General features: G+C 40.5%; 1 protein-coding gene and 2 long non-coding RNA genes across 3 annotated transcripts in view; 2 read left to right on the forward strand and 1 right to left on the reverse strand.

Moving 5' to 3' along the window:
* The window catches only part of LOC117938657, a 19429-nt gene extending 15070 nt beyond the window's left edge, over positions 1-4359 (forward strand). The window contains exon 3 of the long non-coding RNA XR_004655455.1: positions 4163-4359. This is a non-coding gene — a long non-coding RNA (uncharacterized LOC117938657). The remainder of the gene's footprint in view (positions 1-4162) is intronic.
* A 3462-nt stretch (positions 4360-7821) lies between these two features.
* LOC117938640 (serine/threonine-protein kinase 38-like) lies at positions 7822-20981 on the reverse strand. The gene is made up of 14 exons (XM_034863387.1): positions 20609-20981; positions 13120-13259; positions 12419-12470; positions 12166-12288; positions 11917-12000; positions 11668-11791; positions 11292-11446; positions 11077-11179; positions 10195-10256; positions 9850-9967; positions 9371-9494; positions 9152-9247; positions 8210-8301; positions 7822-7969 (listed from the first exon to the last, which is right to left on the reverse strand). The coding sequence occupies exons 2-14, from the start codon at positions 13251-13253 to the stop codon at positions 7845-7847; spliced, it is 1392 nt and encodes a 463-aa protein (XP_034719278.1). The 5' UTR covers positions 13254-13259; positions 20609-20981; the 3' UTR covers positions 7822-7844.
* LOC117938665 overlaps positions 12482-21219 on the forward strand; it is a 10674-nt gene continuing 1936 nt past the window's right edge. The window contains exon 1 of the long non-coding RNA XR_004655463.1: positions 12482-12514. This is a non-coding gene — a long non-coding RNA (uncharacterized LOC117938665). The remainder of the gene's footprint in view (positions 12515-21219) is intronic.

Consider the following 21219-nt stretch of genomic DNA (forward strand, 5'->3'; position numbering starts at 1 on the left):
TATTGTTAAGAACGTAACACTCCATGTCCACTAGGAAACAGAATAGCCTAGTTCACACTTGTCTCCTCCTTCATCGCTTTTTTCATACATGCCACTTATACGGCATTTTACAATCCATTCAATCTATTCATTCACGAGTCTCACTCATGAGTCAACATCCTTATCATTTGAAATATAAAGCATCTAACTTGCGTGGGTCTGCAGTAAACTGGGTGACACCTACAGAACGCTATTAAATCAATGTATGGTGTAGAAATGACCCAGTATTTTATGTTTCAAAGTTGGCATCTGTTAAAATGCAATTTATTTGTAGGCCTGTATTATTACATTTGACGTCTTAAAACATAGAGCACATGCAAATGTGAGTGACTCGCATTTTCTGCAGTGAAAAAAACTGTAGCCCTTGCATAGGCATTGTCTGCAGACAATTATCGTAGTATTCTTTATCCTGTTATCGTACGTTCACACGAGAGTGGACGGTCACATACTTATGTCCTAAAGTACTTTTTTTTTTAAACACAAAACATAGTGGCTATAGGGAGGAGAGCAATGTCTCACTGTTCTTATATTTTCATATGACGACATTAATGTGATTCTGTGAATAGGACATCTACAATTACTATTCGACGCTGGTAAGGGGGTCATTAAGGGTGGCAACACTAAAAAGTGGCAAATATTTTTTTTATAGCTAAGCTATAGCATTCTCGAACACAACAGCAATCTATGTGAAACGACTCAACAAAAAAGTAGGCTACTCAATGCAGTTGGTAATTATTCCATTGGTGTCCTTGCCCTCACCTAAAAACTTACAAAGTAATAAGTCACCTCTAATTTTGACGAGCCCTCACCTACATAGTGTAATTTGAGACCGTTGCGTGAGACTTTACGTAAGACAGAAGGCTGCACGTGCCAAAGAGAAACGTGTTGACCTATATATTTCATAACTCGACGGTCACGTGACGTCGTTTGGTTTGTTAACCCCTTTGAAGCAGAAGATTTTCAGGCAGGTTGCTTACGTCACATCTGTGTCGTCAAACTCAGTTGGAGGCTGCGCAGTAACGCTCAGCTATCACCGGAAAAGAGCTTCTGATAGACCTCACTGGTCTCCGCCCAGAATAACCACGACGGCGTCTGTTGGTCCATTTCTTTAACTGTCTATGCGGATAAAGTCCCCGGGCTCTTTACCAACCCGGAAACGTTCTAAGTGGATAACAATGGACAACAACCACGAAAACACATCACATTATTACAAACAGATATTTAAAGCAACAGTGATATAGCATATCATAGACTGAGAAACTACCATTAAGTCTTATAGCTCAATAGTTATAGAGCATACATCTACGTATAGCTCTTACAGATTTATGTGTATGGGGATTGTTTTGGCACAATTGCAGCTCTTTAGTGGCATAGCATACACAGGTAGGGGTTTGTTATTATTTTGTTATATATTAATATATTCCTTTAAATCCATTGTGTTAACTTCCTCGGTGTGGAACCCCCCCAGAATGTAGAGCTTTTGTGGGCTCTTGCCTTTGCAGCCTTCAAATATAGCCTCAAATGATCAAATAATTTAAAGTAGTGTTACTAAAAAAATTGTGTGGATGAATAATACAAATCTATGATACAAAGAAACATACATTATTCTTATACAGGGTTACAATTTTTTTTAAATATAAGTTTGAGAGTCTTAATCAATTCGTGTTCACTTAAAAAAAGCAATAAAATTGTTTTTTGTCATGTAGGCAAGTACAATTTACTAAATTAAACCAATGTGTTTACAATGGATTTAATGTTATATTTCTCTTCTTCAAAAGGACAAATGTTTTTACGCTCATTTAATTTCAAATGTGGCATCACGTCTTGATGCATTTCATCCTTTATTGTAAATTATCAACGACCCTTGGGGATGAAAGGTTTTCAAATGACAACATGCATCAATGAGCCACAGTCCCATTCACAAGATCATCTGTATCAAGGGCTCCCTCTAGCGGCCTCAGTAAATCACAGACAACTAAAACAACCTCTGCTGACTTAACCCTGATGTTGTCCTTAGGTCAAATGGACCCATATTCCTATATCATTGTTCTTTTTAACTACCCAAAATAACATGATTGATACCACACTCTAATATGACATAATTTTTCAAAAAAACAACTGAGAAAACATTGGAGAACCCTTTTGTCATTATGCAAGCACATAATGTAATTTTAAAACTGCTGCCCTGGTAAAAAAAAAACAACAAAAAAACAATGCAACTGATCTCAGCTGGTATTCTGTCTACAATGAAGTGCAGTGGAAATTTCTAGTGTGTGCGTGTGTATGTATGTATATACAATATGTGTGTGTGTATATATATATATATATATATACTGTACATAGTTGTAAATATGATCATTTAAAATGCATTAAGCTAAAGTAATACATTATAGCTTTAACTGCTTTTGAATGACAAAGTTTGGGTACCCACTCTCATTCTTTACAAATCAAGCAGCTCCAGGTTACATTTAATCATCAAATATACATGACTTTAGTCCGTTTGGGACTGAATGGATTCTTTTTTTTTAAACAATATGCTATTTATAATAGCTATCTCCAATCCAATCAAAACATTTTACAATATTGGACCTTTAAAGACCCACCTGCTCCCCATCCCCAAACACAAAAAGAAAGACTTTAGGTGTTTAATTTTGTTATATTGAGCATTTTATCAACAAAAAAAACTCAGTAACGTAACATGGACGCTTATATCAACGAACATTTGCTCTCTAGTTCATAGACTGTTTCCTTCAAGTGTCTACAACAATATGTACACAGCATTACAATAACTACCTCACAACATAGTCCTGGCCGGAGGGGGGGGGGGGCTTTATTTTTTGTTTGTGTCGACAGCTTTTATTTCAAAGGATAAGGATACACATTAACCTGTTCTCCCACTGAGGGGTGCAACTTCTCTCAACATCAATTATGAAATATTATGTGACACTGATCCGACTAACAACACAAAGGATGAGTCAGTGAGCTGGTTTGGTCCATCAGAAATGAATAATCTAATTTAACTCGTGATGAATGTGAAACATTTGCTGCCCTCCTCCCAATCCTCACACAGAACTAAAGTCACAATCATTTAGCTCCTTTCAGATAAAGTGACACAGTAATGGATCTCAAGTCTTGGACATATATAGAATTGTATGGATGCCAAATACAGAATTAACCCTACTTTTTTATCTCCTGTGCACCTACTCAAGTGTAATCTATTACATCACAGAACATGGGTTTGACATCACCACACAACAAAAAGCACTGAGTATCTACTTCCTGTTTTTGTCCCTAGCAGTGGCACTCGCTCACTACTTTCTCATGAACAATCTGAACTATTTGGCTGTGAGACGGTGTGAATCCAGCAGTTTTCTTTTCTCAGGTTGCGTTCCAGTGATTACACACAACTGGCAATCTGCAGTGGTAAAAACAAACAAAAATCTCTCCATCATACATTCTTTTCTTCTTGCAGACTGGTCTGAGCTTTGATGATGTTTGTATTCAGGTTAGAATCACACATTTGTATTTTCATTATGGGGGAAATACAGGATTGTCCATCCTCATGTTATTTTGATTGACTATTATTGTTTCCAGACATTTTCTCTTTGCAACCAAAGGGGAACTCCACTCTTGTTTCACAGCACAATCAGTTCACTCCTTACGTAATGCCCACATATCATGGGGAGTACATCTCAGCCCGGGAAAATAGTTGAATGGCTTCTTCTGTGGCTCTGAAGGGAGTGCTATAAAAAAATAAAAAAATAAAAAATGACCCTGATAATGTCCAAGTGATGTGGTAAGGGTTAACTCGGCTTTGGTTGAGACCATTCTTAACAGAAAGCCTTCATTATATACAGGCAAGAGTTTGAAAGTCAAAGGCATTTACTAGACAGAAAAGGGTGTAGAGAGGCATAGTCCCTCCCCTTCCGGTGGACCACCACGGGAACTTATTTAAGAAAAAATGTGTATGGTTGTGAGCGGTTAGAGTGCGAGTTTTGTACCGGGATGTACTCATACGAGCAATGGGTCCTACTCGTTCTTTTGCTTCCCCATAGATAAAAAGACGCTGGATAAAACAGTACAAACACCGTAAGATAACATTTCATTTAGCAAAGTTACCTAGCCCTTACAGTATGACAACATGCCTTCTAAAGTGAATTATGTCATTACCTTTTTAGAGAGGATGACTTGAGGAAATGTGATTATGTGAATACTACAATGAATTATGTCCATAACTGTTCTCACTCGGTGCGTCCAAAGTGTTCATGATTTCTATTCCTTTTGGTCCTTATTTTCGGACCACAGCTTTTGTCTACACCGGAAGAGAAGGGACTTTGCCTCTCTATCATAAAAAGCCGCTATTGAGTTGCATTATGGGATATGCAGGAGTCACTGTTTTTGGAACTTTGGCCATCCTAAGGAAAAGTTCATCTGCTATCTCAGCCTCTGCTGCACCAATATTCAACATTTGTATCTTGCTCCACAGAGATGACATACTAAAATCACTGGAGTGCCCCTTTAAATTCTAGGGAAACCAATTGATGCTAAAAAAAAAAAAAAAAACGTATCCAATTTGAAAATAGTAAATATTAGCACAAAATCTAACCCATTAACAAACATGAAATGTTAACATAAATAATAAATAATGCAGAAATATACACATCAGTCAACCCTCATTTGTACATTGCTTATGCAACTCTTAGTCTCACAGGTGCGTTCTTGGCCAATTGTAACAGGACTACATGGATGGTATACAGTTAAACAGATCAAAAATAAGAAGAGAATGGTACAGGTCTAATATAATACATCGCTCCAATTAAACAAACTGCAAGACTCTTACTTTATCTATCAATTTCTCAGTAATAGCACCAACATCAGATTAACATGGGATTCCTGGGATGGCCACAGCTAAACTAGTCCGACATGGTAAAGTCCTCAGTATATGTCCTTTCCCTGTAGGTACATTTATAGCTTGTATTTTGACACTTAACAGATGTGCTAACTGACAAACACTCATTGTCTTGACAAGTGTAGAAATAGAAATGGCAAATCATTCCTTAACCAAGTTTCTCACTTGGAAAGGTGATAATCTTTTCTTTTTTAAGGTAGTTTGAAGTTAAGTGCAGTGAGCGACCGCTGCATCTGAATGTGTTCAGATCACGACGTGTGATGATCAGAGTTCTTTGGTAACTATGTTTAGCGCTGTGTGTTTAGTCACAACTCTGAGCAGACATGATGGCTAAATGGTTTGTTTTGCTGAGTAAGACAGGCATGGCATTAGCTTGTTAGGGTAAGGGGAAAAAAACAAAAAACACATTGAATGGTTACTTAATTCAAAATGAACAAAGACATTTTCCATTTTAAGAACCTCAAGGACAAAGCATACATGTCTAGGATAGCCACCATGGTAATCTATTTTCATTTACTTTCTATTTTAATTCTTTACTTGACAAACCAACAGTTTATTGAGCTTGCCTTGGCCCAATTTTTTCATGAGGCCCTTTTAAATGATCTAATCTATAAAAAAAAAAAAACGCCATTTGTTTATACTGCCTTTGTATAGTCACCTTTTAATTACTCTGCAGAGACACTAAACATAACCAACATAGCAGGGCTTTCTATTTGCTTTAGGAGAAAAGTGTTGCTTCTTCACAAGTTAGAAGCGTAACATTTTTCCCTTCCCTTTGTATTTCTTTTATGCCCTCTATGACCCATGATCTTCAAACAGCGTTATTATTTCTAACAATTATTATTACTTTCTGACTAACATCTCTAAAATATATGCTTCAATGTCTATCAGCTATTTTAAAAAGGCACTTTGCATGTGATGTCCATCTACTGTAAGAAGGAAGTGATTGGCCCTCTGGTTCATTAGAATTCAAATCAGGGGAATTATCCATTTACTGTAGCACTGAGCTGAAAACAACAACTGGCTCTGAAGGGAAGTGACACACTCTGCAGTCTGCTTTGGCAAATGGGCAACACGCCACAGTAACGGATGCCAAGCACAGGGCAAACTGCATTCACAGTTTCCTGGCAACAAGTTGTTCCTCTGTGAGAAAAGCAGTGGCGCAGAGGCAAGGCCACAGGAAGAGTTTTCCCAAAGAGCTGACACAAAGTCACCCACACGGCGGTAAAAGGACAGTTCCTGCACGATTTCAAGTTTTGCTCACTTGTTTTCATATATTTTCTATCCTTTTTCAATGTCGTTACTGAAAACAACTAAACATGCTCAAATCAATCTCCCAGCACTGTGAGTAAGAGGGAAGAAATAATTATGCTAATATTAGGAAGACTTTTACACTTTTAGTTTTTTTTAACAGAAATGGACCTATAATACACAGCAGTGGTTTAAGCTAAATGCTAACATCAGCGTACTAACACCCACAGTCACGGCTAACATGTTGATTTTAACCAGGTTTAATCTTTACCATGTTAGTTTAGCGCGTTAGCATGCTAACATTTGCTGCTAGTAGAGCTATCAATGGTGGGAATGTCATTGGTTTTAAATGTATTTGGTCATAAACCAAAGTGTTGGACAAACATTATGACGCGATGGTGGTGCTAGAGGATCACCAAGTTATTACACTTCATCTTGGAGAGTACATGTATGTGAGTACCAAACGCCATGTCGATCTATTCAATATTAATAGCTACGCCGCTACCATGGCTAAACATTGGTCTACAAGCCTGGTCTTTAAACTTAAGGCATAGAAATACAAGGCTTACACCCTTTATTTTCTCAACATTTTCTCTACAAATTTGACGCTAATTGAGCTTCCATTGGGATCCAATAGCATTTTGTGCTTTTTGCTAACTAGTACCACCACAATCCCCAGTAGTTGTATCTTTTCACAGTAAGAAACGCTAATGCTGCTCGCCTAGGTAGCTCACCTGGTAGAGGGCGTGCCAATGTACAGAGGTTTACTCCTTGACGCAGCGGCCGTAGGTTCAACTCAAACCTGTGGCCCTTTGCTGCATGTCATTCACCCCCTCTCTCCTATTTCATGTCTTCAGATGTCCTATAAAGGCCTAAAATGGTCAAATAAATAATAATGGTAAAATAATATTTTTAAAAAAGCTGATGCTGAGGTTTCACCACGCTCTATTGCAATAACAAGATGCTTCTCAATGCTATAAAGAAATTGAAATGATTTGACACTTGAATGGATGCTATCTTTGTTAGTAGTAGAAACTCTTGAATACAAAGCAGAAGTTGAGCCAAAACCCTAGAAATCATGCTGGAACTTTCCTTTAAAATCCACAAACAGAGTATAACAGTACAGGCGATAAAAAGTGAGGATTACCTGTTTTTACTCACTAATCTTTCTTACTACATTGTGTAAAGCTTGTCGTCAGTATTAGAAATGATGTTTGTATTAGAGCTAATTTAGCCGCCAGGGTATTGTAGAAAGTGATCGCTGTGAAGATGTTCGCAGGGATTTCTACTTAATCCTCACTCTCAAAGCCTTTGGGCAGTAGAAAGTTCTCTCCAGAAGCAAATTGCTGTTGAACATGCAGGTATTCTGATTTAGTGCCTTAGTTAGTGAGCTGGCCTGAGAGCTATCGCTAAAGACATCACGTGTATACGATATGAACAACCGAGGTAATGCGGTAACTGCTCCTTAATTTTCCAAGCTCTTGGCGTTCTTGCGGCAGCTGAGCAGACCTAAATAGCTTGTGATGAGGGTTACATTTATACTGAGAGGCTGACAGCGCAGCCTTTAGCGCCAGCGGGGCTCCACGGCCCGACCCTGTGTCCGTAAACGTCTGTTTTTTTTCCTCCGCAACCCTGTCTCCCCGTGTCAGGCCTTCCCTGCCTTCATGTATGTGGGGATGGTGCCTCGCTGAGTCAGACCCTCAAAGCGTTTGTACGTGTAGTTGAGGAACACCCAATCCTTCGATTTGAAGTCTGGCTCCGTTGCATTGGCTGGTAATAAACACAAACACACAGACCAAAAGAAGGTATTATTATTTAGCTACTTGCGGGCACTGCAGATCATCTAACAAAACTCTGGCCCATTGAAAGCCATTACATTATTAATCATTAGCATTGTTGAGACTCTGTTTCCATCATCTATCATGATGTCTCATCTAAGGTCACGCTCTGTCTGAATCGGAGCCGAGGCTCCCTGCGATGCCGGCTAGCCGAATATTCCATGTGACAAACCTGGCTGAAGGATGTCTGATTCAGGGAAGTCGTCAAAGTTTGAGGTGTCGTCGATACTCTTGATTTCAATGGAGATGGCTGCTGGCCGCTCCCTGTGGAGGCAAGATGGATAGAAACATGGAGGGTTGAGAAGGACAGAAGAACACAGAAATAGGAAGTATAAAATGAGGCATCTGCACCTGTCCATTTAAGCTAAATAACAACATTTTCTTCAAACAGCTTTGTGCATAAGCAGGGTTATCTTTAATGTGAGAGAAGCCCTTTTCAGACATGGGATATGTAACATATACTGCAGCATTTTCACTGCATGCTACGGTACAGCATGGCTCGACTCAACTCGCTTGGAACTGCTCCTTTTTTGGTTTTCTGTTAGCACCTGGTGCTTTTTTTGGTTGCGGCTTGGTCACTGACCGTCACTAGCATGACATAAGACGTCCTAAACAAACCCCTGATAGTTTCATAGCCAAGCTACTGGCAATAGCGACCGCAATTTTTTTAATTTAGTGATTAAAAAAATGTCGGCCTGCCTACTGTGCGAAGTAAAAAGTTCAGCCGTTCTTCTGGTTGCTAGGGCTGGGTTCCGAACGTCGATACTTTTATGGCACCGCCCGAAATACTCAGAAAAATTATTTTTGTTTTGATACAAAAGCATCTAGTGTGACCCAAAAATCATTTAGCATACTTGTGTGTAAGCCTAAAACACGTTGTGTGAAAGAGACACCAGCGCCACGTGGAGGAATTCTGAAGATACTCATAGTTGCACATCTGTCCTTTCAGCTTACTGACAGAGAGCCAAGCTCCAACACGCACGCACACACGCACGCAGTGGAAATGAGGCATACTCTAAGTCTTTAAATAAAGTTAAAGTATTATACAAGCATGAGGCCAACATGTTAAAGTGACAACACATTTATGTCTAAAAGGGGCTCCGTGTTCATGTACCTGATGTGCTCCCAGTCCACTGACTCAAAAAACTGGTGATTCTTGATCTCGTCCACACTCACAGCTCCAACCCTGTTCTCAGCATCAATACAATACCTGAAACACACAAGCAGCAGATGGATGATAAAACTGTCCAACACACACACACACACATGACATTTATTCATATGTGTGTGTGTGTGTGTGTGTGTATATAAATAAAAATGCATTTTTACATACTTTAATATCAAGTCTTTGGCCCTCTCTGAGATGGGGACTTCAGGCGGGAAGACAAGGGTTTCCTTCCAGTTCATCACCTTCCTGTATGTCTCCTGTGGCGTCTCAGAGCAGAAGGGTGGGTAACCTGAAACACAGCCAACAAGCATTTAAAAGAAACAGCTGGTGGTGTTCAGAAATACTACCTGCAAAAAATCCACTGGCTTTTGGTTTACTAATGTTTCAAATCTGCCATGTAACTTGTCAAATAGGTTTAAAAAATCCTCTACTGTAACTGCCAAACTTGTACTGTTCCTGTGTACAGTACAGCGAACACTAATTCAAACATTATGGTACTTAATTTGTGGCATCTACATTGTTTTCAATATTTGAGAATGTATTAACAGTAGAAGACTTATGTCAAATATCTGTGATTTCCATTTTCCAAATGTATTTCATTCAACTCTGTGTCTGTCTTACACAAAGCCATACTGCATGCTTACCGATGAGCATTTCATACATGATGACCCCCAGAGACCACCAGTCACACAGCTTGTTGTATCCCGTCTGCATGAAGACTTCAGGAGCAATGTAGTCTGGTGTTCCAACAGTAGAATAAGCCTGCGAGTCACACAGGAAGAAAGGAGGCGAGGGCCAGAGAAATAAAATGTTAAGGGCTCTGGGTTGCAATATATATGCCAAATAATTAAAGAAATTTACATAAAGTTACATTAGCCAAGATTGCGGCTAAATTAGGGATTTTTCTTTTGCATGTTGCAGCCAGTACAATTCCATGTTTCTTACTGTTACACACTCCTTTTGTGAAATGCAAACCTGCTTTGCCTTACCAGCTGCCTCCGGTTCTTCTTCCAGGTCTCTGCTTTCCTCTTGGAGTTCATATTTTGAAAGGCTACAAGATGCAGGAAAGTAAACGTGAGAGAGGATTGGAAAAGCAAGTAATTAGAGAAACAGTTCCAATAATGTATGTATGTATGTATGTATGTATGTATGTATGTATGTATGTGTGTGTGTGTGTGTGTGTGTGTGTGTGTTGGTGAAAGTTACCACTTCTTATAGTGCACATTGAAGGCTCACTTTCAGGTTTATACTTATTTATTTATACTTATGCGTATTTTGGCTTCCTACTAGAACATGTTTACATACTTTATTGTAAAAACGGTCTGTCTGAATATACCTGTATTCACCCTCTGTCTAAAAGCACCTGTCGCTCTGGATCTGTGGACGTTTGGTCGTGGTTTCAGCTTAGCATCGCTAGCATTCACCTTAGCCGACTCCTTCGCCACTATTGGAGCAAGCTGGAAAATCAAACTTTTCCCAAACCTCGTGGGGAGGAAGGCCACAACATCATGGCCACCGACAAAACTCATCAAAGATTGTTGTTGCTTGGGCTTTAACGTCTGAATATTCTGCAGCATTGCCACAACGGACGGAATGGCTTTGCTCGCATCTTCCTCCGTCACCATTACGGAACTACAACTCAAACTAGGGCACAACCTCAACCTCATCGTTCTCAGCCCCTCCCTCTGTTCGTTGATTGGACCAGTAAAGATTTGACAAAAGAAAACCCGGGAATATAGCGCAAACTCAGACAATGTACTGAAGGCATATGAAAATTGAGTTGAAGTACATAGGAAGACTGAGCCAGGCTACCTTTATTGTGCATTTGAGTGTGGATCTGTTTTTTAGTGAATATCAGATTTTTTACTCACAGAAATCACTGGGGGGGTTGTGCGTCAGGTTCCTGTAAAACTCTGTGCGATGAGCCTTCTTCAGTCCCGTACACAGGCCAAAATCTGACAGCTTCACATGTCCCTGCAAACACATACACATTTGATAAGACATCCGCAGACAGCCGGCATGCACACGCGCACCATGCTGTATGCTTTTACTGACAGCCTGGACAGTTTCAGTCTGTGAGTCTCACCCTGGAGTCCAGCAGCAGGTTGTCTGGTTTAATGTCTCTGTGGATGAAGCCCAGCTGGTGGATGGAGTCGATGGCCAGAACTGTTTCTGCGATGTAGAACTGGGTGGCCTCCTCAGACAAGGTGTCTTTCTTCATCAGCAGGGTCATCATGTCGCCTGGCAAGAAAGTCAGAACAAAAACATAATACACAACAGGTTCAACACATTTCTCTTTCTGTCTTGCACACATCTAGGATGTCACAGAATGGCGATTCATTCTGTATTCAGTTTAATTAATCTGTTTCAAACACTTAATATCTGCAAAAAGCACTCAACAGAGAAGAATAAACACGCTAGTAACAGACAACCTCAAATGCAAATAAGTTGTCAATGCAAACCTCCAGGAAGGAACTCCATGATGAGGTAGAGGTTCCTCTTGTCCTGGAAGCTGTAGAACATCTTGACCACCCAGGCGCCATCCGCCTCCACCAGAATATCCCTCTCTGCCCGGATATGAGCCACCTGCAGTGAGGCAGTAGGCAACGTCCGTGTGAGACAGGTACAATACAAGAGCATGGTGAAACAGCAGCACCTCTTACAGGAAGTCTTGACATCCATGAGAACTGTGGTGCAGACAAGTACTCTACCTGTTCTTTCTCCAGCATGTCTGCTTTTCTCAAAATCTTCATGGCGTAAATGTGCCCTGTGTCTTTTTTCTGCACCAAGCGGACCTGAAGGAGAGAACATCACTATCACTGTTCAATTCAGAAGGAGTGCAAATGAAAATGTAACATGTGTGTCAATGTGTGGTCAACAATAAATGACACATTAAAAAAACAATGAAAACACATTCTCAATTAAAATGTGTAAGGGCTTCAGCCTTTCTTTGTACGTACCTCTCCAAAAGCACCCCGTCCAATAACTTTAAGGGACTCAAAGTCATCCAAGCCAAGTCGCGTCCTCTTCAGTCGCAGAAACTCAGTCTCCTTGCGGGCATGCTGCGAGCGGCGCATTACTTTCTGCAAAACACGGACAGACAATAACACATCTAAACAAGTCGGACAAGAGGAGAAAGATTAAAGAGAAAAACAACACCTTTCTCTTGCAATCTGTTTAGGTCTGTAAACCAGAAGACAAAGCCTACTTTACCTCCTCATCTGGCAAACCCTCTTCGTCCATGGCCTTCTCCAGCTTCTTCTGCCTAGCAACAATACAGTGTATTACGTACAATGAAAATATTTTGTTGTGCTTTGAAAAATGCATCAAATCTGAATAAGGGTTGCGAAAAGCAAAAATGTTGTCCTCCAAGTGACTTCACAATACACGAGTGACACAGAGACATTAAATCATCCAAAACTGGTCAGTCCCTTGAATCCTGTGTCAGTTTATGCTGGCGTGTAAACAGTGAGCCAGCTGCCAAACCAAACCATGTTAACCGGACTAGAGATCTACTCTCAGGTAATGTGAGAACACAATGTTGTGCTGTTTTGTGCTCACATCTGAGACAAAACACTGCTGAGTTGTTTCCTTTTTAAGCAGATGGAGTAACACGTGATGCTTTAAACAACAGCTACATTCACATAAAGAGAGTAACCGAGTCAACTAACTCATGCAAAAGGTTAAAGGTCGTATAAGGCGTGAGGCAGCTGTTAAAAGTACGACATCTGGTAAGTAAAAGGTAAAAAAGCTTTCGTTACATAGCCAAACAAACATGGCCTAGAATATTACTGATGAAGAGCAACAGATGCAACATGACAAGTGTGTTTTCTGTACATTTGTGTGAAGAAAAGGCTGCTGGCCTCATATCAATCGATATACCGTGGGGTATAAAACCACTGTGGCAGTTTCACCTCATCTCCCGCTCCTCGTGCTGGGTGAGTAGAGTGCTGTAGAAGTTCTCCAGTGTCAGCTTGGCCACAGTCACCCTCTCTCGGGTGTGATTGCTCATGGGAAGGGCAGCTGCAGTCTCCACTGTCATGGCCATACTATCCTGGAAGACATCAAAAACAGAGTGTGCACATCAGTCCAGTCACTGCTTCTAGCAGTGTGGTAAGTGTCCATTGGTCAATGATTTTATCATCAATTCAGTCCACTATAAAATATTTTTACCAGCCAGAGAGGAGTTTTACCTGATGGACTTAAAGCGTGCGGGCTTCCCAACTGACCAGTCAAAATCTGTAGTGCAAGGACCACCCACCGACAGAGACAGCTATACCTGTGTGTCTGTTATGTACAATCTCTAAAGTGTGTCAATTATCACAGGAATCAACACATTATCATGTCAAACATGATATAATGTCCTATTAAAGAAGAACCAGCAAGGACAAGCAAAAGTTAAAAACAATAATGTCCAAAATTGAAGCAGGATGTTCAAGACATTCTGACTTTTATTACAGTGTGTGTGTGTGTGTGTCTGTGTGTCTGTGTAGCTCTAAAAACACTAAATCCTACACTTCCCATAATGCAAATCTTTCACTGGACACTCCACTCCTGGCAGATACCCATGTCTTTCAAACTGTGATGACATCATCAGGGTTAGTTTTTCATATTTTAGAAAGTACTGTCCAGAAACATTATAACAAGTTTGAGTTTAAGCTGAGTAGTGCTATGTATGATGAACTAACTGATCTTAATGTGTAAAATCGGTTGAGTGACCCAGCCTGCCTATGGTCCCTCAGTGGCTAGAAATGGTGATAGGTCTAAACCGAGCCCTGGGTATCCTGCTCTGCCTTTGAGAAAATGAAAGCTCAGATGGGCCGATCTGGAATCCTGCCCCTTATGAGGTCATAAGGAACAAGGTTACCTCCCCTTTCTCTGCTTTGCCCGCCCAGAGAATTTGGCCCAGCCATGAGAGAGAGACATCATGGTTTTCAAACGAGGAAAGAAATCACATTTCTACTCCATAAATATCCCAATTTAATACACATTTATCTTTCCAGCGGTAAAATATCCCTTTACAACTTTCAAATCCAAACGATTATCTACTTGTTTTACTTTTTCCCCTTCGGTGTACAAGATAACCAGGTAGCCATGTGCTATCCATTTCAACCAGTACAGGTCTCAAACAGACCCCTTCCTTAAATTCTATTATTTTCCTTTGACTGGAATCCACTGGTCACGTTCAGGGTTTCATTCCAGGAACTAATCAGGGAAATCTCCGCAGATCTTTCTCAGTATGCATGTACGTGGATGTGTACATCATCACACTCTTTCAGCAGTACACCATCGGACAATTATAAATTAACTTGATTAGCCCACACAGAGATAAAACTGGCCCTGCAGCCCAGAGATAGGACCTGTGTTTGGTCTCGCCACAGGCCCTTTTCCATCCAAGTCCCAACAATCTCACACCAACAAAACACTTCCTGAATGAATCATTGGTGCAAACTGCTTGGTTTGGGGGGTTTTGTCAAGTGGAAAACAGCCACACTTGAAAATAAGGGTGGAGAGTTACTGATGACTGCACAGATTTACTTGAACACTCTTAGGAAGTTCAGCGTAAATACGGGATTCAGGATCGGCAATAAAATTTCAAACATAAAGCAGACTAACTACAGTTCTCTGTGATCTTACGTAAGCCTATGTCCCTCTCTGTGTGATATTACATTTTCTGAAAAAAAGAACATAAGCTATTTACAGTACCTTTTAAGCCAGCAAACATACTGTAGATCCCACAGCAGCCTGACACAGATGAACAATTCATCTGTGGTCAGCAACGGGTGTTCTTTATGGTCAACAAAGTGTAAATTTAGGTCACTTCAGGGTTTCCCCCAGAAAAGTGGCAAGTGTCTTTTTTTGGACGAGGGTCTGTCTAGGGGCCAGTCGCAGACTGACGCCTGCATTATTGTAAACCTAATAGTTTCAGTAATACCAACTAAGGGCTAGAAATGGAAAAATTAACAACTAAAAAAAACTACAGGACAGACTCCATAGGGCCCTACATTAAGTCAGTGCTAAAAGCTAACTGAAGATTTGAAAATATGACCACGCCTAACGAGCAGTGTGCTTTCTCTGTTGATCATTGAAACTGACAATGATCAAACCCAATGTTAATATTTTGACTCATCCAACTCCCCTTCAAAGTATCCAAACTCTCCCCTTAACACGTCAGTAGTGCTAAATTCCTTAAGGTCAGAAAGAGCAGTCCTATACAGACATTACGCTAGAACCTACATATTGTGAGTCTACGTTTGTAAAGTAAATATAAAAAATTTGGAGTTGTATTTATGGCTGCCTTAGAATTCAATGTTCCCTTTGCTTTTAGTTAAATATATGGCTCTTCAGTTAATTAATGCTAACTTTGTCAGTCTGTCGTCTGGAAGCATACAGTGGACAGAGAAAGTGAGCCAAAACAGTAAAGTTGTGGACCATGAAACAAAAACACAATTCAAGAACAATTCTCTGAATTCCTCAACACGAGCTCCAACTTTCATATAATTACAAATTGTTATTGATTCGTCACAGAATAGGTACAATGTTATGTGCAGTTCTATTGTCATTTAAAGGCAATTGATTCTGAATGAAATCTTGGAAAGCCATTTAATCCAAGCTTGCAACATCATTATTATCAAAAAAAAACCACACTTGTTTGCTGTATGGAGCTGAGAATTGAGCCATGAAAATAATGAGCACCTTTGAGAGCCTGGATGGGTTTTGTGCCTGTGTACCCACATAGGTGGAAAATGCCAGGTCTTTAGCTCAGTTTGAAGTCAGATCCACCCCATAGCTATACAAGGCTACAGCACTCAGGCACATACTGTATAAGGAAAGAATTCTAAAAGCAAGCTTACTATTTGGAGACTAAAGCATGCGGTCTGAAACAGGGGCCAGGGGCCAAATCTGGCTGGCAAAAACTATAAGCTACAATTAAGTAAAGGAGTTGGTCACAATTAATAAAACATGGTTCTAAAACTCAGATGATATTGCAGCATCTTACTAAAACTGAAGGATCAGTCCACCACATTGTGTAAAAATGTGTGTGTGTGTGTGTGTGTGTGTGTGTGTGTGTGTGTGTGTGTGTGTGTGTGTGTGTGTCTGTGACAAAGACACACTCCACCCTTCAAGTGACTGGACAGGAAGCCCTTTCCGTCCTGAATGAAAGGGCTCAGTCATGACGCCAGAGAGAGCAATGGAGCGCTCAAAAAACACCAACAAAACTATTTGGTTTTATTTAATTCAGGTATTTTAAGCTTTAAGTTACCAGAACATTTAAATTATGGAAACTCAATGGTATGTATAAATTATTCTGTAATATCCCTTACAGTATATTGTGCAGTTTCATCGTTTGTCATATGGCAATTAATGCATTATATATCCTTATTCTAGAGCTGCAACGATTAGCCAACTAACCCATTAGTCGATCAACAAATTAAAAGAAAAATTTAGACTATTTTGAGAGACAATTGATAAATTAAGGACTTTTTCATGCAGAAATGGCAATAAAAGCTGTTTCCGCCTCTCAAATATGGAGATGTCCTGCTTTTCTCCGTTTTATAATCACAATAAACTGTTTGGTTCTGCTTATAGGTTCCTCAACTACACAAGAAGCCCTTACTGGTCGGTACGCAAAGCGATGCATTTTGTTTTGTTTAGGTAGTAGGGGTGGAACGGTACATGTTTCTTAATCTGTAGCCCCGTCTTAGCTCTGAAGTTATGTAGCTGCCAGCCGAGCTCCGCCTCCTCCCGGTGAGTGAGTTAAAGCTAGCAGCACACTAATATGGACAAGTAGCCCGGCCTATGGCGAGTGGTGGAGGACCCGCCGGCCTGTTTGAACGAGGCCTGTGTGTCAGCGTTGGTCAGCAGTTGTCGGGTATGTGAGTGGAAATACATCTAACATGCTAACGCAACCCAGATCTGCCAATCACTGGAAGTAGACAAAAAAAAAAACTGTCCGTTTTACTAACGACTGACGGTTGGACTTCGGTTGGCTATGGAAAGCTAACTCACAGTGACTGCTCATTTAATTGACCGAGTGGGAAATGAAAGCATCAGTTGTACAGACTACACACAAGCACTCACCTAGCTGAGAAGCTACAGGAGGTTGTGACAGAGTGGAAACTAGAAAGGTATGCCTGTCGCACTTAATAGCAAGAATGCCGTCTCATCTTTTGTAGGGGAAGGTCTCGCCTAAGTATAATTTTTGTTGTTGTTATTATTATTCTATGTATTTGCACTTTCATAAATAAGAGATGCTGTTTTTTAAGTTTTATAGCGGAGTTCCAGTTTGAGTCTGGGGATGATCTTTACACACTCAAGGGAGAGACTGTATGACACTAGGCGGTCCAACCTGAGAAATAAACAATACAAAAAATTGCCTTGACACTACATCACAAACCACACGGATGGGGCTAGTCTTAAAAAAGATCTATTTTATACATATTTCTCAACAAGCGGTTTCAACAAAGCACCAAGTATCACATATCTATCAGAGTCTTATGAGAGACACACCAGACAACACTTTCCACATTAAAAGTGAATGGGAACTGGAACTCTATACAATTATAGCTGATGATACATGGGAAGATATATGTGAGGCGAGTCTTAAAGGGATGTGTCCAATGTGGAAAGAATTTGATTGGAAGTTGAAGATGAGATTCTTTAGGACCCCTCTTATGGTTTCAATGTTTAAAAACAACACTTGCTGGAGAAACTGTGGTAGGGTAGGAGACCATACCACCATATTATGGGACTGTCCAGTGATACAGACATACTGGAAATACATTAAAGAGGAAGTGGACAAAATCAACAAGATGGATTTCCCATTGGACCTTTTGTTTTTCTTATTGGAGATAAAAATTGAAAAAAAAAATTGAAAAAGTTTAAGTGTACTGTATTGTGTAGCTAAAATTGCCTGTAATGTTCAATTTGGGCAATAAAAATCTGTTCTTTTGCTATTCCCTCCATTGTACTGAACCGAACCATGATGTTTCAACCATGGTATGAACTGAACTGTGACTTACGTGTACCCTTCAACCCCTATCAGGTAGCATGGAGAAAGATGAATCACAGCGGGAACACACTGGCCTCGCCAGCGCTGCAAAGCGGAGCCATTTCCATTCCAGTGCCCATGTTGTCCAATCTGTCTGTCTTTGGATTGACTCGCGAGTCTCTAGGATCATTAACTCGGATCAGTTGAGTCCTACTACAATTCAATCTAAATTAACAACGTCACACACAAACCTCTTGCAACATTAGCTACTAGCATTCCTAGCCATCTTGCAAAAAGCTTTTAACTTACAATTTTGTAGGCAACAACAACAACAACTCCACAAGTCAACAGAAGCGACTGAATTAGCAGAGAGACAGTCCGACGCGCAGACTCAGAGCAGGAAGCTCACAGCCCACGGGATTCACTCCAGAACTCACCAGCCCTCGATGACTCGTGAATCCTCGATGACTCACGAGCCCTCGGTGACTCGTGAGTTGTCGATGCTCATACGAGTCAGTCAATCCCGCCAGCTACGTTGTCACGAGTGGATCTGTAGCAGACGAGTGAGTGAAGTCTCTCCTCATGCTCAGGGTAAAGCAGATCAACAATAAAAGCCGCTCTTTCACTTCTGAAAAAACATACAACGTTCTTCGCGTAGCTTAGCTAGGCCTACTGTACGTTCGGTGTATAAATGTAGTATGTCAAAATGCAACAGGTCAAGCAGACAGTCCAAAACTTTGCAAGCTCGCCTCGGCTCGTGGCTCAGACTCGCCTCAGCTTGGCACTTTTCGCAGACGACTCCTGAGCTCTCGCATGAGTCAGTCAATCGTGGGAATCAGCGGGCTATGAGAAGATCTGTAGCAGACAAGCGAGTGAGCGAGCTCACAGTAAAGCAGATCAACAACAAAAGCCATTCTTTCACTTATGAAATAACATACACTGTTCTGCACGTAACCTAGCTAGGCCTACTGTAGGTTTGGTGCATGCATGTAATAAATATGGTAAAATGCAATTAGGTCGAGCACACAGCTGATTTAAAAAAATAATGTATTCAGCACGGGCACTTCTCTGTTCCTGTTTCTATGTCTACATTGAAAGCATATATATTTGCTTAGGCAACACTAAGTTAAGACAATAAATAAACAGTCTGGCTCAAAATGCTTTATTTTTCGTGACTAAATGGCTCTCCTGTGAGCAGCTACATGAGGTAGAGAGTGGGTGTGTGCAGTTGGACTGAGTTTCCTTGGCGATTTAGCAGTACTGACTCAAGTGATTCAAGTGACTCGCAAAACCCCATTCAGTTTAGTGAGTGGCTCAGAAAATCCCAAATCCTTAAAAAGAACCAAGTTTAAAAAGGCCTGCTGTTCACATCGGCTGAATCAGAAGCAGATCGCCGGCCGCGCGCTGCAGCGATCATTTCCGCTACGGTTTCCACGTTTTCTCTATTTTGCAACATCAACACACTCGCTACAAACACAGTCTTTATGCACATATTCTCAACCCAAAAGTATGTTTTTCTCCGAGACGCAATGTATGTTCTTGTATTAACTTGTATGTTGTTTATATTGGCTGCTAGTTAATGTATGAAGTTAATAAGCCTGCCTGTGTCTGTGCAAAGAGACAAAGGCAGAGTAAAGCCAAGTCACAGAGATAAGTGTAGACGTAGTAACGTTTTTCAGGCAATTGACTGATTGTGTATAGCGTGACATAAATGGGTCCCTGTGTCATTTTGGCGGATTACAGTTACAGAAAAAAGGATATTAATAACTGATTATTATTGAATCCCATTATTTAGTAACAGAAACCAAATTAAACTGTATGAAATGAATTTACAGGTTCCATTAACTGTATGAAGTACATTGTTAATGGTGTTAGTTTTTTTTTTTTAAATATTCTACCTCTGTATTAGCATGTGATCTGTGGTCAACCTACCCTCAAAGCATCGGAATCAAAAAATTATAAAAACCGGAATCGATTAGCAACGATACCCAACCGTAATCGTATCGTCATGCTTTTAACGTTACACTTCCTTCATCCACCTGCAGAGATCGCGTGTACCAGCATGGAGTAACGTGAACGCTATTTAACAAGCTCCATAACGTTAACGTTACACACACACTACTCTTTTTCCACTTTTTGTGCCCCCCTGTCAAACCTTCCTACTATCTACTATTGCTGCCAGGCACATGATGGCTGATACTTGATAATATTCATTTTTTAGATACCAATAAGCTTTATTAATATAAGGGTAGCTACTTATACAATCCAAACATTGGCATAGTTTGTTGCTGTGTTGCGTTAGCTTGCTATTCGTCCGTTTTATTCCCTTTTGCGTCTCTGTCTGGAAGGGTCTCTGACAAACCTGGAGGCACAAAAATAAAGACTATTATGTGGGAAATATTTTCACCTACCTCCGTGTCCTGCTCCAGAGTTAATTACTGGCTTGGCGCCACCGTACGATATATGACAAATAATGTGAATTTTCGTATTTTCTGCCAAATATTTAAGCAGTCGAAGGCTCCAGTTAACGTTACTGGCCACCCTTCAGAGGAACTTAATGGGCTGCACAGTAAACATCGCCGATATCAACGCCAAATCATAACAAAAGCGCTCTGACGTTGACATCAAGCTAACCTGAAATTATTTGACATTATTTTACTTTCTTCATTTGTAACCCCCTGACCTCGAAATACAGCGCTTCCCCCGTCTTTATCGCTAAAAAAATGCAAAATAAGCAGCGCTGCTCCTTGGAACCGTCGGTCTAATCAAACGCTTCGGCCACGCAACGGCATTAGCATTTGATTGACGTTGGTAAGAACCAATCACCGATGAAGAAAGGAACCTGTGGTTTCCAATTACCAATCATATGTGCAATACACACGAGAAGGACATGTGCGTCAGCCAATGAGAAGATCTAAACGGCCCCGCAAGGGTTGTGTTCGAAGCATGGATGAATAATAAGGAACGGTTCCAGGACGCAGGTTCATTTTGCTAGCAAGCATTTGCAGCTATGAAAGACTAG

Source organism: Etheostoma cragini, chromosome 23, assembly GCF_013103735.1.
Source record: "Etheostoma cragini isolate CJK2018 chromosome 23, CSU_Ecrag_1.0, whole genome shotgun sequence".
Classification (NCBI taxonomy): Eukaryota; Metazoa; Chordata; class Actinopteri; order Perciformes; family Percidae; genus Etheostoma; species Etheostoma cragini.